The 15,976-nt window shown below is 38.1% G+C and overlaps 1 protein-coding gene across 1 annotated transcript in view; it reads right to left on the bottom strand.

Annotated features, from left to right (window-relative positions):
• LOC311075237 (CD48 antigen-like) overlaps positions 1-15,536 on the bottom strand; it is a 46,931-nt gene extending 31,395 nt beyond the window's left edge. The window contains exon 1 of the mRNA XM_084102487.1: positions 15,176-15,536. Within this exon, the coding sequence (XP_083958613.1) occupies positions 15,176-15,239 (64 nt within the window). The 5' untranslated portion in view covers positions 15,240-15,536. The remainder of the gene's footprint in view (positions 1-15,175) is intronic.
• Between the last annotated feature and the right edge of the window lie 440 nt (positions 15,537-15,976).

Raw genomic sequence — 15,976 nt, 5'->3', positions numbered from 1 at the left:
GAATCATTTTACACTGAGCGAGAAAAGATTGTTTTAAGACAGTCACCAAGCCACCCCCCGTCCATCTTGACGAGGCGAGTTAAAAAACGAGCAATCATTTGGAACCAGTTCAGTAAAAGGGCTTAAATCTCCCACCTGTGTCCAAGATTCCGTGATAAACATGAAGTCCAGCTCATACGAGAAGAAATCGTTCAGTAAGAACGTCTTATTCACCAAGGACCGAGCATTAATCAAAGCCATTTTTGGTGAGGTGATGACGTTGAGTGTGTGAGCTCTGTTCAATGGGCGAAGATTCGAATGAATCACCCCTCCTTGACGCGCATGAGGAACGCGGATGTTGACAGAGTCGAATCTTTGACCACCAGACGAATCACTTGCAGGGTGAATGAGGCGGAGCCAGCGCGGGGGGAGATCCATCGAGCAGCGGACAGCATGACCACAGCCGGCTCGCAGGTGTGCTTTCCATCGGATGGATATCCCAGCCCGTTTCCCTCGTTTCCTCCTGCGCTTTCTCCGTGCAAGATCGAGAGGCCAGCGGCGTATACAGATTGGTATATCCAAAGGCACAGATCCGTGCGGTTCGTAGGAGAAACGATCAACAGCGGCCTTTTTTCCCGCAGGAATAGAGGTACGAATGTTCAGTAGCGTTTGGCGATCATACGTCAGAAGTGCATAACAAGTTAGGAGAGAGTTTAGTAAAAGGATGAGTGACAGACGGCAGGCCAACCACAGCGGCGCCATCTTGCTTGTGTCCGGTTGAAAATACATGCAGAACAAGATAAAATATATAGTGTTATAATGAAATATTTTAAAGCAATAGGAGTATACTGGAGAATATAAAGTAATGGGTATAAATAATATAACATTTAAATATATATAATCTTTACTAATTAAATTTATTTTATTTTTTCTCAACCTTATTGTTTACGTTGTTAATTTTTAAACGATTATTAGTGCTTCACACTCCAGTCCAGTTGGTGGCGGTAATGCACCGAAAGTTGGTTTGCCAACCGCCATAAAACTCCATAAGAAGAAGAAGAAGAAGAAGAAGAAGTCGACTTTGGATCTGTATCAAGGGAAAGCGGGAGATTTGAATTCAGTCTACTCTCGTGAAGTGGATTATGATATTAACAGTGGTTCAAAGCAATCGTATACGTTGAGAGCAGCCGTGAGCAGGAGCCCTGTTGTCAGTCAGTCCGTTTGGATCACTGATCTATATAGATCAGTGGTTTGGATTCTTCGGAAATAACGCCCTTTTCAGTGAGCCTGGTTCGTCACAGCGGACATCATGCCAACCTATCACCGGCTGAGGTAAGAGTCTACATGTGAACGATATTTTATATTACATTTGTGTTAAGTTTACGTTACAGTTTTCAAGCTAACGTTAGCATTTTAAATGTTCAGTTAACTGGCGAGAGCTGGAGGCAAAACACTGAAAATGTAGCATGCGTCTTTACATTTTCCATCTGTTTTAAGAAAGATCAGTTGAACACACACCTCAAAAGACCTAAAACAAGCTTTCGTAGACTTGTTATACATATCAAAGTCCGTTTAATTGTGTATAAGATCTTTGTTAATACGCGATAGTATCTGTCAGTAAATCAATCTCTTAAATGGCGGGACATTTTGAAACACTGTCTGGAAGCTGAAAACTCTTCTCTTAAAAAATAGTAACCACGTTTTTGGCGGATTTTTATTACAATTTTTAATAACCACTGTTATACTACAAATAGGCCTAACGTTACCAAGGTTTTTTTTTTTTTTTTTTTTTTAAACCATAGTTCATTTTCGTAAGGGTTAACGTGGCTGTCAAGACCGTTAAGAAAACTAGAATAGAATAAGAACACCACATGATAAATTGCATATTCTGGCTGCATCTGCTTGCCAACACGTAGCTATATAATGCATATATGTGCATATATTAGGCTTAAAGTAAGTTGAGGTTTTACATTGTCCTAGTTGAACATATTCTGACATGTGTAAATGTAATACTAAGTTGTAAATAAATATATATATATATATATATATATATTTGTGATTTCAGGTCAAGTGGAAAGCAGAATGATCATGGCAAACAAGGTATGGGAAGAAGTGATTTAAAATATTGTAATGGCAGAGTCTTCTGATTCCATATGATTGCACTAAAAGTGGCAGAAAATTTCATTTGTTTTATACTATATTTTTCCATGTGAATATTCATTTGATCCTTGTGAGGCCACTGCACAAGGTTTGGTTTTGCTACAGTAAGACCACAGTTGTGTTAGATTCCACCCATCTATATCTATCTATCTATCTATCTATCTATCTATCTATATATATATATTTTTTTTTTGTTGTTGTTGTTGTATTGTAACTAGGCTCTGTCATTTAGAAACATGGGTTTTCCTATCACTTAGTGACATATATCTCTACCTTTCATTCCAGCCATATGATCTGACGGTTGCTGCTCGCATCTCAGCCTACCTGATGGAAAATTCTTGCTGGATGAATGACCTTCAACTCAACCTTGCCAAGACAAAACTGCTTATGGTTTCACTTTCACCCAAACCATGCGATCCTGCTGATTTGCCTTATACAACATCAGAAAGATCCGGCCCTTCCTATCGGAGCCACACAACTCCTTGTCTAAGCTCTTGTTCTATCCAGACTGGACTATTGTAATGCTCTCCTGGCAGGCCTTCCAGCATCAGTCAAACCTCTGCATCTGATCCAGATGCTGCAGCAAGACCTAAACTCACTGCTTCAGATCTATGTGTCTCCAGAAGCTTGTGTTCTGCAAGTGAACGGACTGGACTGTTCCCTGCTGGTGGGATGACCTGCCCAACTCAACACATTTTCAAGAAACCGCTAAAGATCCATCTTTTCATAAACACTTGACCCAATAATAATACTAAATCTTTGTTTTAAAAAAAACAACAACAATAATAATTGCTATGAGTACTGTGCTACACTAACTGGGACTTGTCACCGCACTTGTTGCTTCTATTGTTCTCTTAATTTTTAAGTCACTTTGTATAAAATGTAAATGTGTAAAATAAGTTATATTAGAGTATAAAGGTATACGGCAATTGCCTTTTAATGTGGATATTTTTACATGTTCTAAATTATATACTAAGCTTGTATTTCCTATCATTCACGTATCTTGATGTTATGTGTTTATGTTTAATGAGTAAAACTGTAAATGTGCAGGTATTCTGAACTTATACATTTAGTTAATTTAACAGAAATTGACTGTACATTTGCTATTATTAAGTACTTAATTAGAGATTGGTCAAAGTTTTAAAATTGGAAATGCAAAAATTAAATATACAATATATGTAAATATACAAACTTTTGAATTTATTTGAATTTATGTACTTATTGCATTTTTATACATAACTTCACAGTTATTATACACAGAAAAACTATATTAAAATATAATTACTGTAGATAGACAGCATTATTATAAAATAACTTTATAAAACCCTAAATTTACAGTTTAACCTAAAAGTTAAATGTTTTTTTAAATATAATATGACATAATTTATCCGTTTTTCCGCAGTTTAATAAGCCATTATCAAAAGTAATGTACTGTAATTTGATTTTGAACTTTTAAAGTCAATTCTGTATTTTTACTGTTTTTGCCAGTAATTTTGTGAAATGGTTATTTGCCGTAATTTAACGGAATCCGTCTGGAAACTTTGCTGCCAGAGATTTAACGTTCGTATACGGGATTTTTTTTTTTTTTTTACAGTGTAGTAGCTATGGATTTTAATAATTTTAGTAATATATAGGTGAACATATATGTGCATATATAGGTGAACACATAGGTGAACATATAGGTGAACATATAGGTGCATATATAGGTGAACATATAGGTGCATATAGGTGAACATATAGGTGCATATGTAGGTGCATATATACTGTAGGTGAACATATAGGTGCATATATAGGTGAACATATAGGTGCATATGTAGGTGCATATATAGGTGAACATATAGGTGCATATATAGGTGAACATATAGGTGCATATAGGTGAACATATAGGTGCATATGTAGGTGCATATATAGGTGAACATTTAGGTGAACATATAGGTGCATATATGTGCATATAATATAGGAAAACGGCCAATTTTATATATGTCACATATATTCAAAACCTATATTAAAACATATATGTTTATATAGGTTTTTTCCGTGTGGGAAGTCTTGAGGAAAGACAGGATGCAGAGCTTACCATCATGCTCATTGTACAAAGGGAAGTCTTCTCCAAAGAGATCAATGATCTTGAGTCACAAAGGGAGATGACCAAAGACAAAACCAGTAGGCTGTACCGACTCAATCCCTTCTTGGACCACAGGGGCATCCTTAGAGTGGGAGGTCGATTAGAGCATGCTGCCATGCATCCACACATAAAACATCCAGTCATTTTACCAAAAAAACAGTCACATAACAAGGTTACTGATCGATCACTATCACAGACAAGTGCAACATCAGGGGCGTGGCATGACCATAAAGGAGTTGAGATCAAATGGTATCTGGATCCTTGGATGTAGTCAAGCTGTGTCATCAGTCATTTACCACTGTGTCAAGTGCAGAAGGTTTAGACATCACACAGTAGAGCAGAGAATGGCAGACCTGCCGCGTGAGAGAATGGAGACAACTCCTCCCTTCATGTATTGTGGGATGGATTGTTTTGGTCCATTTTACATCAAAGAAGGTCGAAAAGAGTTGAAACATTATGGACTATTGTTCACATGCTTGTGTTCTCGTGCAGTGCACATAGAGTTACTTGATGATCTATCAACCGATGCATTCATTAACTCACTTCGTGGAAACGTTCGTCAACTCCAAATAGAACAGGACATCAATTTTGTTGGAGCGAGGCGTGAATTCCTGGAAGCAGTAAAGGAAATGGATCAAGAATGCCTTAAACAACTAGGCTGCGAGTTTGTCATGAGCCCTCCCTCTGCTAGCCATATGGGCGGAGTTTGGGAAAGGCAAATCCGGACAATCAGAAGTGTGTTAACATCCATACTGGATCAGTCATCCCGAACACTCGACAGTTCATCCTTACGGACCAATCTTTATGAAGTGATGGCAATCATAAACAGCCGACCTATTTGCAGCTGTATCATACAAATAAATAGTTAAAAAAATCATATATTGTGATTTCTGGATTTTTTTTTTAGATTATGTCTCTCACAGTGGACATGCACCTACGATGACAATTTCAGACCCCTCCATGATTTCTAAGTGGGAGAACTTGCAAAATAGCAGGGTGTTCAAATACTTATTTTCCTCACTTAGGTTAAACATCAAATGATTAAAATAAATAATGGCTCATGGTCAATAAATAATAATTTCATGTTTATTTCTTTTTGTTAAAAACTTTGTGAAAAAAGGAGAGAACTTATTTTTTTGTTTGTGTGGAAATTATAGTTTGTTGTTATGGGGACACTGCATGGGTGCACTCGCTAAGATCTGAGAGAGAGATATGTGCTGCGGCTTGCGAAGCCTGCTGTCTGAAAGTCGTCCCTGAAAGTAGCCCCAGGAAGAGTGTAAAGTTATCCAAAAGTTTTGTCGGTAAAGTGTGAAGATGAATACCCCCTCCTAAGTTTACCCTCTTGGGTTCATGCGGCCAATGAGGTATATTTTCTGTCTTTGTCATTTATTTGTGTTACGCAACTGTGTTTGTAACAAGCCAATTAAGATATTATTTTACATGGCATAAATTTATGTTTTGTTTATTAGTTTTCTATGTCATTTAATTTAGTATGGTCTACAAGTATGTCAAGAATTTAAGGTTAATTTACGCTTTATGTGTTTTATTTATACCAGTTCTGACGGCAATATGGAAATGTAGTAATAAAGGAACATGTCAAGACATGTTTGAAGATTCTGTCAGCATATAAATGCCCATTAAAACCCAGGGAGGACTTGAGCCTTTATTAAAACTTGAGGCGAGTAACAATGTTGGTTAAACTTACTTGCAAACCTGTAAGAGTTTATCTCTTCTGTTGAACACAAAAGAAGATATTTTTTGAAGAATTAATATTTTTTGAAGAATGTTGGTACCAGACAGTTGATGGACCCCACTGACTTCGACAGTAAAGAAAATACTATGGAAGGAGTGGGCTGGTCATCTGGAAGACTGACATGCTTTTTGGGCCGATTATACATCTCATAATTTATTTATTTTTGTCTGACAGCCCATAAAAAATCAGTGAACCAATATTTTTGTTTTGCATAATTGATGGATCTGGGGTCTTTGTGCCCAGAGTCCGGCCCATGAAACGAGTTATTGGTGCCAGGTCTTTCTCCATCGGTTTGGTCTTTTTTGGGTTCAGCATTTCCAGTACTGCTGCCATCTTGTGTACACTCATGGCAAATGTTTGATATCAGTGTCTGGCACAAGTGTGTGTCTATCCAGCAAGACCACCAACCCTGACCACTACATAAAACACATGAAAAATAACCACTGCATAACAAAAGTGCACTGCATAAACTACTATAATAACACAAATGAACTATCTGGGTTCTGGATCATTTTGGCCCAGACAAAATATTAAGTGAATATTTGGAGTGTGCTCCCAAAAACAGTAGCTGTTTATAATATCTGACTTACAGTAGGATGTAGCCTGACACAAATATTTTGATATAAATTAAATTATACAAACAAAACTGTGATGGACACAATTTGAAATTGATTCAACTTGATTAAAAAAATAAAATGTAAATAAATACTTCAATACTTCAATACTGGCACAAATCTCCTTCTGAATTAGAATTTTTGTTCACAGAATACATTCACATTTAACATTTGATTCAACATTTTATTCAAAGTGATTTACATTAAATTTTACATTAAATTTACATTAAACATTAAAACTCTTCACATTGGCACTAGAGCAAAACAATCCCTCTGCCTTCGTAGCTACAGTAAATAAAATAATATAAAAAGCCTTCTCTACTTTCCTCCACAAAAGAAAAATGAAGCAGAATTTTTTTTTTACAGAACATTTTTTTAAAAATAAAATACCGATTTTTAGAAGCTATTTATTTGTACACAATCACACCTGCAAAACTCTCTGTGACAGTAAGAGATCCTCATCTTGTTAATCAATTAAATATCTGCATATTTAACAGTACATTCATATATTCATAACCTGAGGATGAAGTTCCAACACCAGCAGACAGAAAGGTCAAAGAGCAACAGTGAAAGTTGAGAAACAGTCACAGTTCTGAAGACAGACGGTGCAGAGCTGCAGTCGATTCAGTGAAGCTGGGACTCAGAGAGTCCATGATGAGCAGAAGTGTGTGACATCACACACACTCACAGACGCTGTTTCTGAGGGAAAACAGGTGTTTTATTTACATTATAAAACATATAGCAATGATTTTCCACAAAGAAATTAAATAAGCTTAATCTTACGTCTCCCGCATCAAAGGAGGCGTCTTAAAGGTATATCACAAATGAGGTGGCCGTTACCATTCACAGTCAACATGAATATTTATTAATACATTTATTACATTACATATACTTTTTTTTTTTTTTGAGCAAATGATAAGCACAGATGAAAGAATAGAAACATATTTAACTATTTTTAAAAGATTAAACAGTTGTCTTACCGTGAAAAGCTATGATAGGAAAAGGATTATAATAATCATCATAGTGATCGAAGGAATGACTGCTGCGACGACACATCCTTTGTTTGATGCTAATGTGGGGGAAAAAATATGTTATAAAACCAATTCCAGGAAAGCATATTTAAATTATCATAGTAAGTTTATTAAATGACATCTTGCATTATTAAAGCAACACCAAAGAACTTTTCCTCTTCAGTCCCCCTACAGGTTGGAAGTGGAATTGTCCATTACCGCTGTCGTAAATAATTTAGCCTAACGCAGCCGACCGTCACACGCTCGCTGTTTATCCAGCACCGGCATTGGAATGAACAATGTCCACAGACAAGGTAGAGTATGTTGCATGATTTTATGAAAGTATGATGTATTGCGACATCAGAAATGAAGAAAAACAAAATAATGACTATTGTAACGCTTGCTGTAAAGCAAGTCAAATTTGTAGTTTCTTATGTCTCATTCGAACTACAGATCCGCTACCCGATCTGGCAAACTTGCACAGTGCGGTTATAGCCGATAGAGGGCTGCAAAGCGAATGCAGAAGTGCCGGTCACCCTGTTATGACGTGAACTACTGAAACGATTTTGGAAACATTATTTAAAGGTAAAAAATAATCTTTAGTGTTGCTTTATGCATCTTGCATTATTGAATGATTGCATAATCTAAATAAAAGCATAAGTATATTCCTCTTGCATACAGGTTGTGTAAATGTTTGTGTTTCTCTAGTAGATTTCTTCCAGATGATTGTTTCACTGTACTTACATATTAAATTCACAACATTACTGTGCGTTCACACCGGAGGCGAATAGCACGTCAAATTCGCGCCTGCCGCGTCTAGTTATACGCTTGACCACTTTGTGTGCATTCGCACGTCAAGAGCGAAATTGAAGCGAAATTTAAGTTTGAAGCGAAATTTACGCGAGTCAGAGGCGAGATCCGGAGGCGAAAGTTTCGAAACCTGTTGGCGGCCATCTTTTATGGAGCATTAGCATTAATCAAGAGAGTCACCGCTCGTATATGCGCTGGAGAGCAGAAACAGCTGCGTAGGGGACATCATCGCTGTACTCGGGTCCACCAAACCCTCCGGAGGGTTTCAGGAGTTTCACAATTTGCTCCAGGAGGTAGGTTTGGTGGACCTAACGGTGAGGACGCTGACGAGGACAGCGTAGGCCGTATAAGGCCTCGGCCTCGAGTGGTCGCTGCATGACGAGCCCGCGCTGTACAGCCCAGCGCAAGGTTCACCCTCGCCCGCACCTAATCTGTCATTTATTTTTGTTTTGATAATAAATGGAGCCAGCCTCCAAAAGTGAAACCTGTCCTGTGATTTTTTTTAAAGTTTTTATACACTAAACTGTGTTTGTTGTCTTTACATTATATTAATAAAGTTTCATATAATCTAGAATAGATATGGAATAAATAGCATTAAATACAAAATGAGTATCTCTCATATTGAAATCGAGTTTTTATGTGAAAGATTTGCTTTGTTGTGCATTTTAGTCATATTACAAAATAATGTATTGAGGCCAAACATAAAATAACATTATAAACTGTCAGTTCACCACGTGACAGCAGCAAGCAGGCTCCTGATTGGTTAACGTGGTGCGAATTGACGCAGAAGTTCAGATTTTTCAACTCGGGCGGCAGACGCGAATTCGCGTCAAACGCGTGAATGCACAAAAAGCACTAATAAAATAATTCGCGCGTAACGCGCCAGACGCTCAATTCGCGTCATTCGTGCGAACTTGACGCGCGAATGAGGCAAATTCGCGTCTACCGCGCCGCGCTAAACGCCTCAATCGCGCCGCAGGAATTTTTTACGCGAGTAACGCGTCTTTGCATTGACTTAACATTGAAATCACCCGCGCCTGACGCGCTATTCGCGTCCGGTGTGAACCAGGGTGGGAATTATACCGCGGCCACGCGGCCATGGCCGCCGTTGCCCTACACTTTGGCCTTCATGCCCCGTGAAAAAAAAAATCATCGTACGGCCACAGTGGCCTGTGTGCCCTGGCCCTGTCCAAGTTCCACCCAAGTAGTCTCTGAACTTCAATTAGTTTGTGGATTCGCGCAGGTGCAGTGTCATAATCACATCGATGATCTCACGCCTCAAAACAGCAGTGCAAGAATCATGTAACGTCAGCACCAACAGAAGAACGACACTCTGTTGTCGACACTGGTGCATAGATATATACACTAGATTTCACCTTGGCTACGGCATTCGTTCATGAACTGCCGTAGCCAAGGCGAAATCTATATGTCTATCTATGCACCAGTCTGCGCACACGTCACACAGCAGGAAGCGCGGGCGCCCTCAGATCACTTGGACGTCGCTGTGTTACAAGAGGTAAAAACTAGTGATGCACCGAAATGAAAATTCTGGGCCGAAACCGAAACCGAAAATTTAGGATGCTCTTGGCCGAAAACCGAAACTGAAGCCGAAAATGGCTTCTTTTAAAAACGTATATATACTGCTTGAATTTAATGGATCTGAAATGAAAAATATAAAAATATAATAATCAAATTTTATTAACAGTTACATAACAAAACATAAAATATTTTTAACAATAAATATAAATAATAATACCAAATAATATTATTCTTCAAGTTTTATGTTCCATCAAATAAAATTTTTTTTTTAAAGTTGTGCAAAAAAAATCCACAATTTTGGAGATTTTTGCAGAACAAATGTTACATATTGCAACTTTGGTGTCCTCTCGTATAGGGCTGTCACTTTTGTGAAAAATAAATCCTGTTCGATTTTTGAGACATAGGCTAAGTGTTCATTGAATCGTTAGTAAATTGCCTATATTTGGCGTTGATCCGTTTTCAACGCCAAATATATGCAAATCCACGGACAACTAAACAGGCATTAGGACGACCGTAAAGTAGTGTTGCACGGTGTACCGATACTTCAAAAGTATCGCGATACTCGGAAATTAAAAACGTCACGATACCTAAATTTATCAGTATCGATACTTAAAAAAATAAATAAATAAAAAACGCCTCCCTATGGACGTCTGTGTTTTTTTCCTGACGCACGCAGCAAAGAACCTGCCGCTGTCAGTGTCATGTGACAAAACACTACAGCGAGATCCACGACTCATAGAAAAAGATGATGCGAGGAGTGACATATGGAAGTACGTTGCCTACCTTGCTCTGCTGCACGGTGCACCGATACTTCAAAAGTAAATCGGAAATTAAAAACGTCACGATTCCTTAATTTATTAGTATCGATACTTCTAAGAATGACCGCGTTCCAGATGGCCGGCGACACACTGGCTGCGTGTCGTGTCCGTTTTTATTTCGGCTCCCATGTTAACTGCCTGCGTGACACACGCGTCTGGGTGCAGCTCGAGACGCGCGGAAAACGCGTGCATGCTAGAAACAGAAGCGTGTTGGAAGCGTTTCCAGGCAAAATAGAATAGGAAAAGATGTTTCTATGTCATTTTGACACGAATACATATTAATAAATGACATTTTGATGTTTGAAAGTTTTGACATAAATACAATAAATGTAATTTAAAAAAATATGATCGATTTTCAAATATTGCACCTCTCAATACAGAACGAATTATTCTGTAGCCTATTTTGCCGTCAACACTGCCGACGTTGTCTTTGCTGCTATATATTTATGTTTAACATGAAGTATAGGCCTTCCACAACTCTATCCCCATAAGTCAAATATATCACCAATGAGGCTTATTCATATGTTACCAATATTAAACATTGTTTAATATAATCGCTGTTCATATTTTTATTCAAAGTTCAGAATCAAGATAAAGCTCTTATGTTTCTTATGATAAATGAGATAATGCTGCTAAATTTATATATTTTTTTACCTTGAATGTCATTGCTCTAATTTATTTTTTATATTTTGATATTTCATATTTTGTTCAAATGTTTAATATATCTGCTGTTCATATGTTCATTTATTAGTGTGTTATATGATTAGAATGTTGTCCCGGGTTTAAAAAAAAGCACAGCAATGATATTTGAGAGTGTTTCTCCCTTTTCAGGAAAAGTATCGAAAAAGTATCAAAATCGCAATACTTGACTTGGTATCGGTATCGAAACAATAATTTTGGTATCGTGACAACACTACCGTAAAGAGGGCGCACAAGTCAGCAATGTGGACTGCCATAACATCAATGAAAAGCATTACTGAAGGCTACATATTATGCACTATATTATGCAGAAATAGGCTATGTGTGTGTGTGTGTGTGTGTGTGTGTCAGAACCTGCAGTTGCTGTGTGACGCGCGTTCGCTGCGAGCGTATACTGTAGTGACGAGCTGGACGCGCTCCGAGAGAAGGCCGTTAAAATCGATTCCCTATTTTCGTTTTCGAAACTTGTGTTGGCTGGTCCGATCGATTGTGCAATAAGTGACAGCCCTTTGACATGCTTAATCTTTGATAGGCAGACGCGTGATAACAGCTCGACCGTGAGTGAAACCTAAGCGCTTGCGCACGGATGGGAGGGGCGGGTGACATTCATTTTCGGTTAAACGTTTTCGGCTGTTTTTTTTTATTTCGGCCCGAAACCGATAATGCCATTTCGGCCGAAAATTTTCGGCGGCCGAAATTTCGGTGCACCCCTAGTAAAAACGATATAAATACTGTTCGTTTTCTCACACAAACCGCTCGTTTCGTGTCTTAGGCCATCAATGTGTACTTACGATGGGGAATTGTTTAATTTGGACGATGGGGAATTGTTTTAATTTGGACTCTGTGGATGCTCTTTGAGACCGTGACCATAGACCTGCATTATATGACTGACAGACAAGAACGGTTTGACCTAAAAATATCAAAATCTATTTGCTAGTAGATAAGTGCCCTTTTCAGAAAAGGGCCCTATGCAAGGTTCCAGAGGTAACGGCGTCGGCGCACTGAAGCGTTTTTTTTTTTAAATAGTTCAAAGTTACTATAAGATTTAATGTTATTACCTTGACAAACTATACATCATTAAAAAGATATAAGACTCACGTTTCAGTATTTGACCACTATTGTATTCTGAGAAATTTATATTGACAGTTATGTCTTAATTTGTGTCAGGAGTTATGAAATGCAAAAATGAGTCGATACCTTTAATATGAATTATGAGCGTCAGACGCTCCCATTCATAAAAAACTCCTGTGCTGTCGTCATGAAAGCGATTCAAAAAACAACGTCCCTCACGGCTTTTAGCTCAAAAGTGTGCAGATTTGGAGAAATATTGATATATTCTCAGTTTACATCAGATTTCTATTGACAGGAATAATATTTTATTGAATTTATAGCCAAATGCGTCGATGTAATCATAGATATCATATATAAACGCTAGATGTCTTATGGCGCAGTCACTTCCGGCATCACCGTTCGGCCATCTTGTCACAGTGGAGCTGTGTATTAAGGTGAGTGATCAGCACGCACACAAATCCTCTTATCTCGCTGAAATCTTGACGGATTTACAAACGGTTTGGTTTCTTACAAACGTTATTAACGTGGCTATAATTCCGAATGCTTGAACATGCATGTTATAATTTTTCATATGTATGCAGTGTATGTATGCAGTGTCATAACTACATCTCTGACGTTTATAACAAACCAAACCGTTTGAAAATGGGTAGAAAATTGAGCAAGTTATGGTTATTTAAAAGTACATGCACCATTAAAGTAGTGAGCGAGCACACTGTGGCAAGATGGCCGCCACGTGCGGACATCGACCTCCATTGGCCAGCAGCGCGCACGAGACATCTAGCCTTTATATATGATATCTATGGATGTAATCATTATGAGCGCTGTATACTGATGTGCTGTGTTTTCAATTCATACCAGCAGCCTGAGGGCACTCTACTGAACATTATAGTCCATATTTGAAACACATGAAGAAGAGCGTTCGACAATGCAGGAAATTATTAATTTATTGGCATTTGTGTTGTTTCTGAATGCTTTTATTGGCATTTGTGGTGTTTCTGAATGCTTTTATTGGCATTTATGTTGTTTCTATTGTTGTGTGAGGGTGTATACCTTCTGAATGTAATGGCGCTCTCTCTCATTAAAAAATGTTTTTTTTTTATTAAAAAAGTCATAATCCATGTCTTATTCCAAATTAGGATGTTATGGTATCAATCTGAATGGGAAAACCATCGAATTGTACTCAATGGCCTTTGTGCCCTGTCATATGGCCTTGGTGCCCCTAAAAAAAAAAAAAAGGTGGAGGCCAAATGGCCTTGCCCCTAAAATTACATAATTCCCACCCTGGTGTGAACGCACCATTAGCGCACCACCACAAGGAAATCAAACACAACTACACTAGCATTGCAAAAAGTACTGTGACAGTACCATAGTACAATGATGGTATTAGAGGGTAAAATCCAGTTGCTAAAAAAAAACATAACTTACAGAAAAAGTACTATAATACTAGAGTGGATTTTGGACATGTGGTATTCTTGAAAGTATCTTGGAGTACCGTGTAAATACCACGGTATTAATCAAAGTATCATGGTATTACAATCTGTTGCCATTATTGTACAATTACATTGTTTTTTGGGGGTTTTTTCTGTATGTGAGGCTAAAGTAAAAACAACCATAATAATAATAATAATAATATAATGCATTTATAATATTAATATTAATGAATAATCAGCATCCACTCACCCATAACAGTCAATGTGAATCTTTGTTCCTGCTCTTTACCGCTGATGTCAATGGTATAAACTCCACTATGTTCGACTGTTAGTTTAGTAATCGTGATTTGTCCGGTCGCTGTATCAAGAGTCGTGATGCCTTTGAATCTCGGATTTGGTGTTTCAGTTACTCCGTCTTCCCATTCAATCGCCTTAACAGTTCCACCATCTTTAATGTGTTTCCATGTGATGCTGGAGACAGAAGCAGGAGGAGGATGATCTGGACGAAAGGAAACTTCATCACCCACTGCTTTCTTCACCTCTGTACCTAATAATTCAAATATGAGAGATTATGTTATTCAACATTCAACAAGAAAGTCTGTTCTAGCTGGGTAATTTCAAGGAAGTGAGATATAGCCCTTGCTTGATGGTTAATGAAATTAGAAAATAAAAATAAGGTCAATACAGAAACTATTCAGTCTCTTCAGTCATTAGATATTCATGAAATTGAGTACAATACTAGTTATTAGTTATGTAACTAACTTATAGGGGCAGATTTACTAAACAGCACAGATGATCAGTGTGTAAAGTTTAGATAGTGATCTACTGACGACGTGCAAATGAAAGAACAGATCATTTCCATAATGACCAACACAATCTACCAGTAAATCACCTTGTGTGATTCATTTAAATTATCTCCTCCCGCCATAACTGTTGCGCCTGAAAGGGAAACTCATGCAATAATGAAAGTCCACCGCAAAATAACCCTGTCCATCCTTTTCAGAGCTAATTTTTCACAGCGTGTCTTTATTAAATCATGACAGTAGTTTTTTTTTTTTAATGCCAAAAGAGGGTTTGCACTGGAGAAGGCTGTTAGCAAACCTGACCCTAACTGTTTAGGTTTGCCAAGAACGGCGTGTTATTTCCATGAACACAATAATAACTCACCTGAAACAGCTTCTGTGGTGAAGAACACAACGATGGAGATCAACGTCAAGAGATGAAGTGACATTTTTGTAAGAAAAAGTAGCCTACACTTTATTCACTTGTCTTCGAGACTTTGCTCAGAGACACAAACACACCGAGGCGTGCGTGGTGTAAGAACAGAGGAGGCTTGTTTGAGATGTGCCTCGACTTGCCTGAAATGTAAGCGAGAGTAGGCGCTGCAGTGAGAGGAGGAGTGGAAAAAAAGTGCAGGCAAGCCGGACAGAGCTCTCTTCTCGCAGTGAATCTGACCATAGATATCATATAATAAAGGCGTTATGGATATCTAAGGATCTGACACCTTCTTCTTCTACTTCTTGTAGGATTCCGGCAGTGTACGAGTGTAGGCGCTGCTGAGCGTATCACTGCCCTCCACAGGTCAAAGTTTGAACTAAATTCTTACATACAGTCCTGTATTATGCAAGAACTGAAGAACTGCCTTGGCTTGGAGATCAGTTTATGCTCGTCACTGTGACCAAACAAAGATAAAAGAGAAAAAGCCTTAACTCCAAGTCCTGCCAGTTTAATAAATAATATATTTCTTTCTGCATTCTTGGAAAACATGCCCCACCGTCTCAAGACTCCCACATTCACACAATCCACACATGCTTTCCTACAATGCACAAAGAATAATTTAACCCACAGTGCCCCAACCTCAATCTACACATTTTAACTGAGTCCCTGCAGGGCAAAATGATACATGAACATATTTTTACTTATGGAAAAGTAGTGTCTACCCCTAATTTCCTTTTCCCACCCTCTCTG

The sequence above is a fragment of the Abramis brama genome, assembly GCF_963993115.1.
Source record: "Abramis brama genome assembly, chromosome: 2".
Taxonomy (NCBI): Eukaryota; Metazoa; Chordata; class Actinopteri; order Cypriniformes; family Leuciscidae; genus Abramis; species Abramis brama.
Note: the sequence above shows the minus strand (reverse complement) of the source record. Positions and strands in the feature narration are given on the sequence as shown.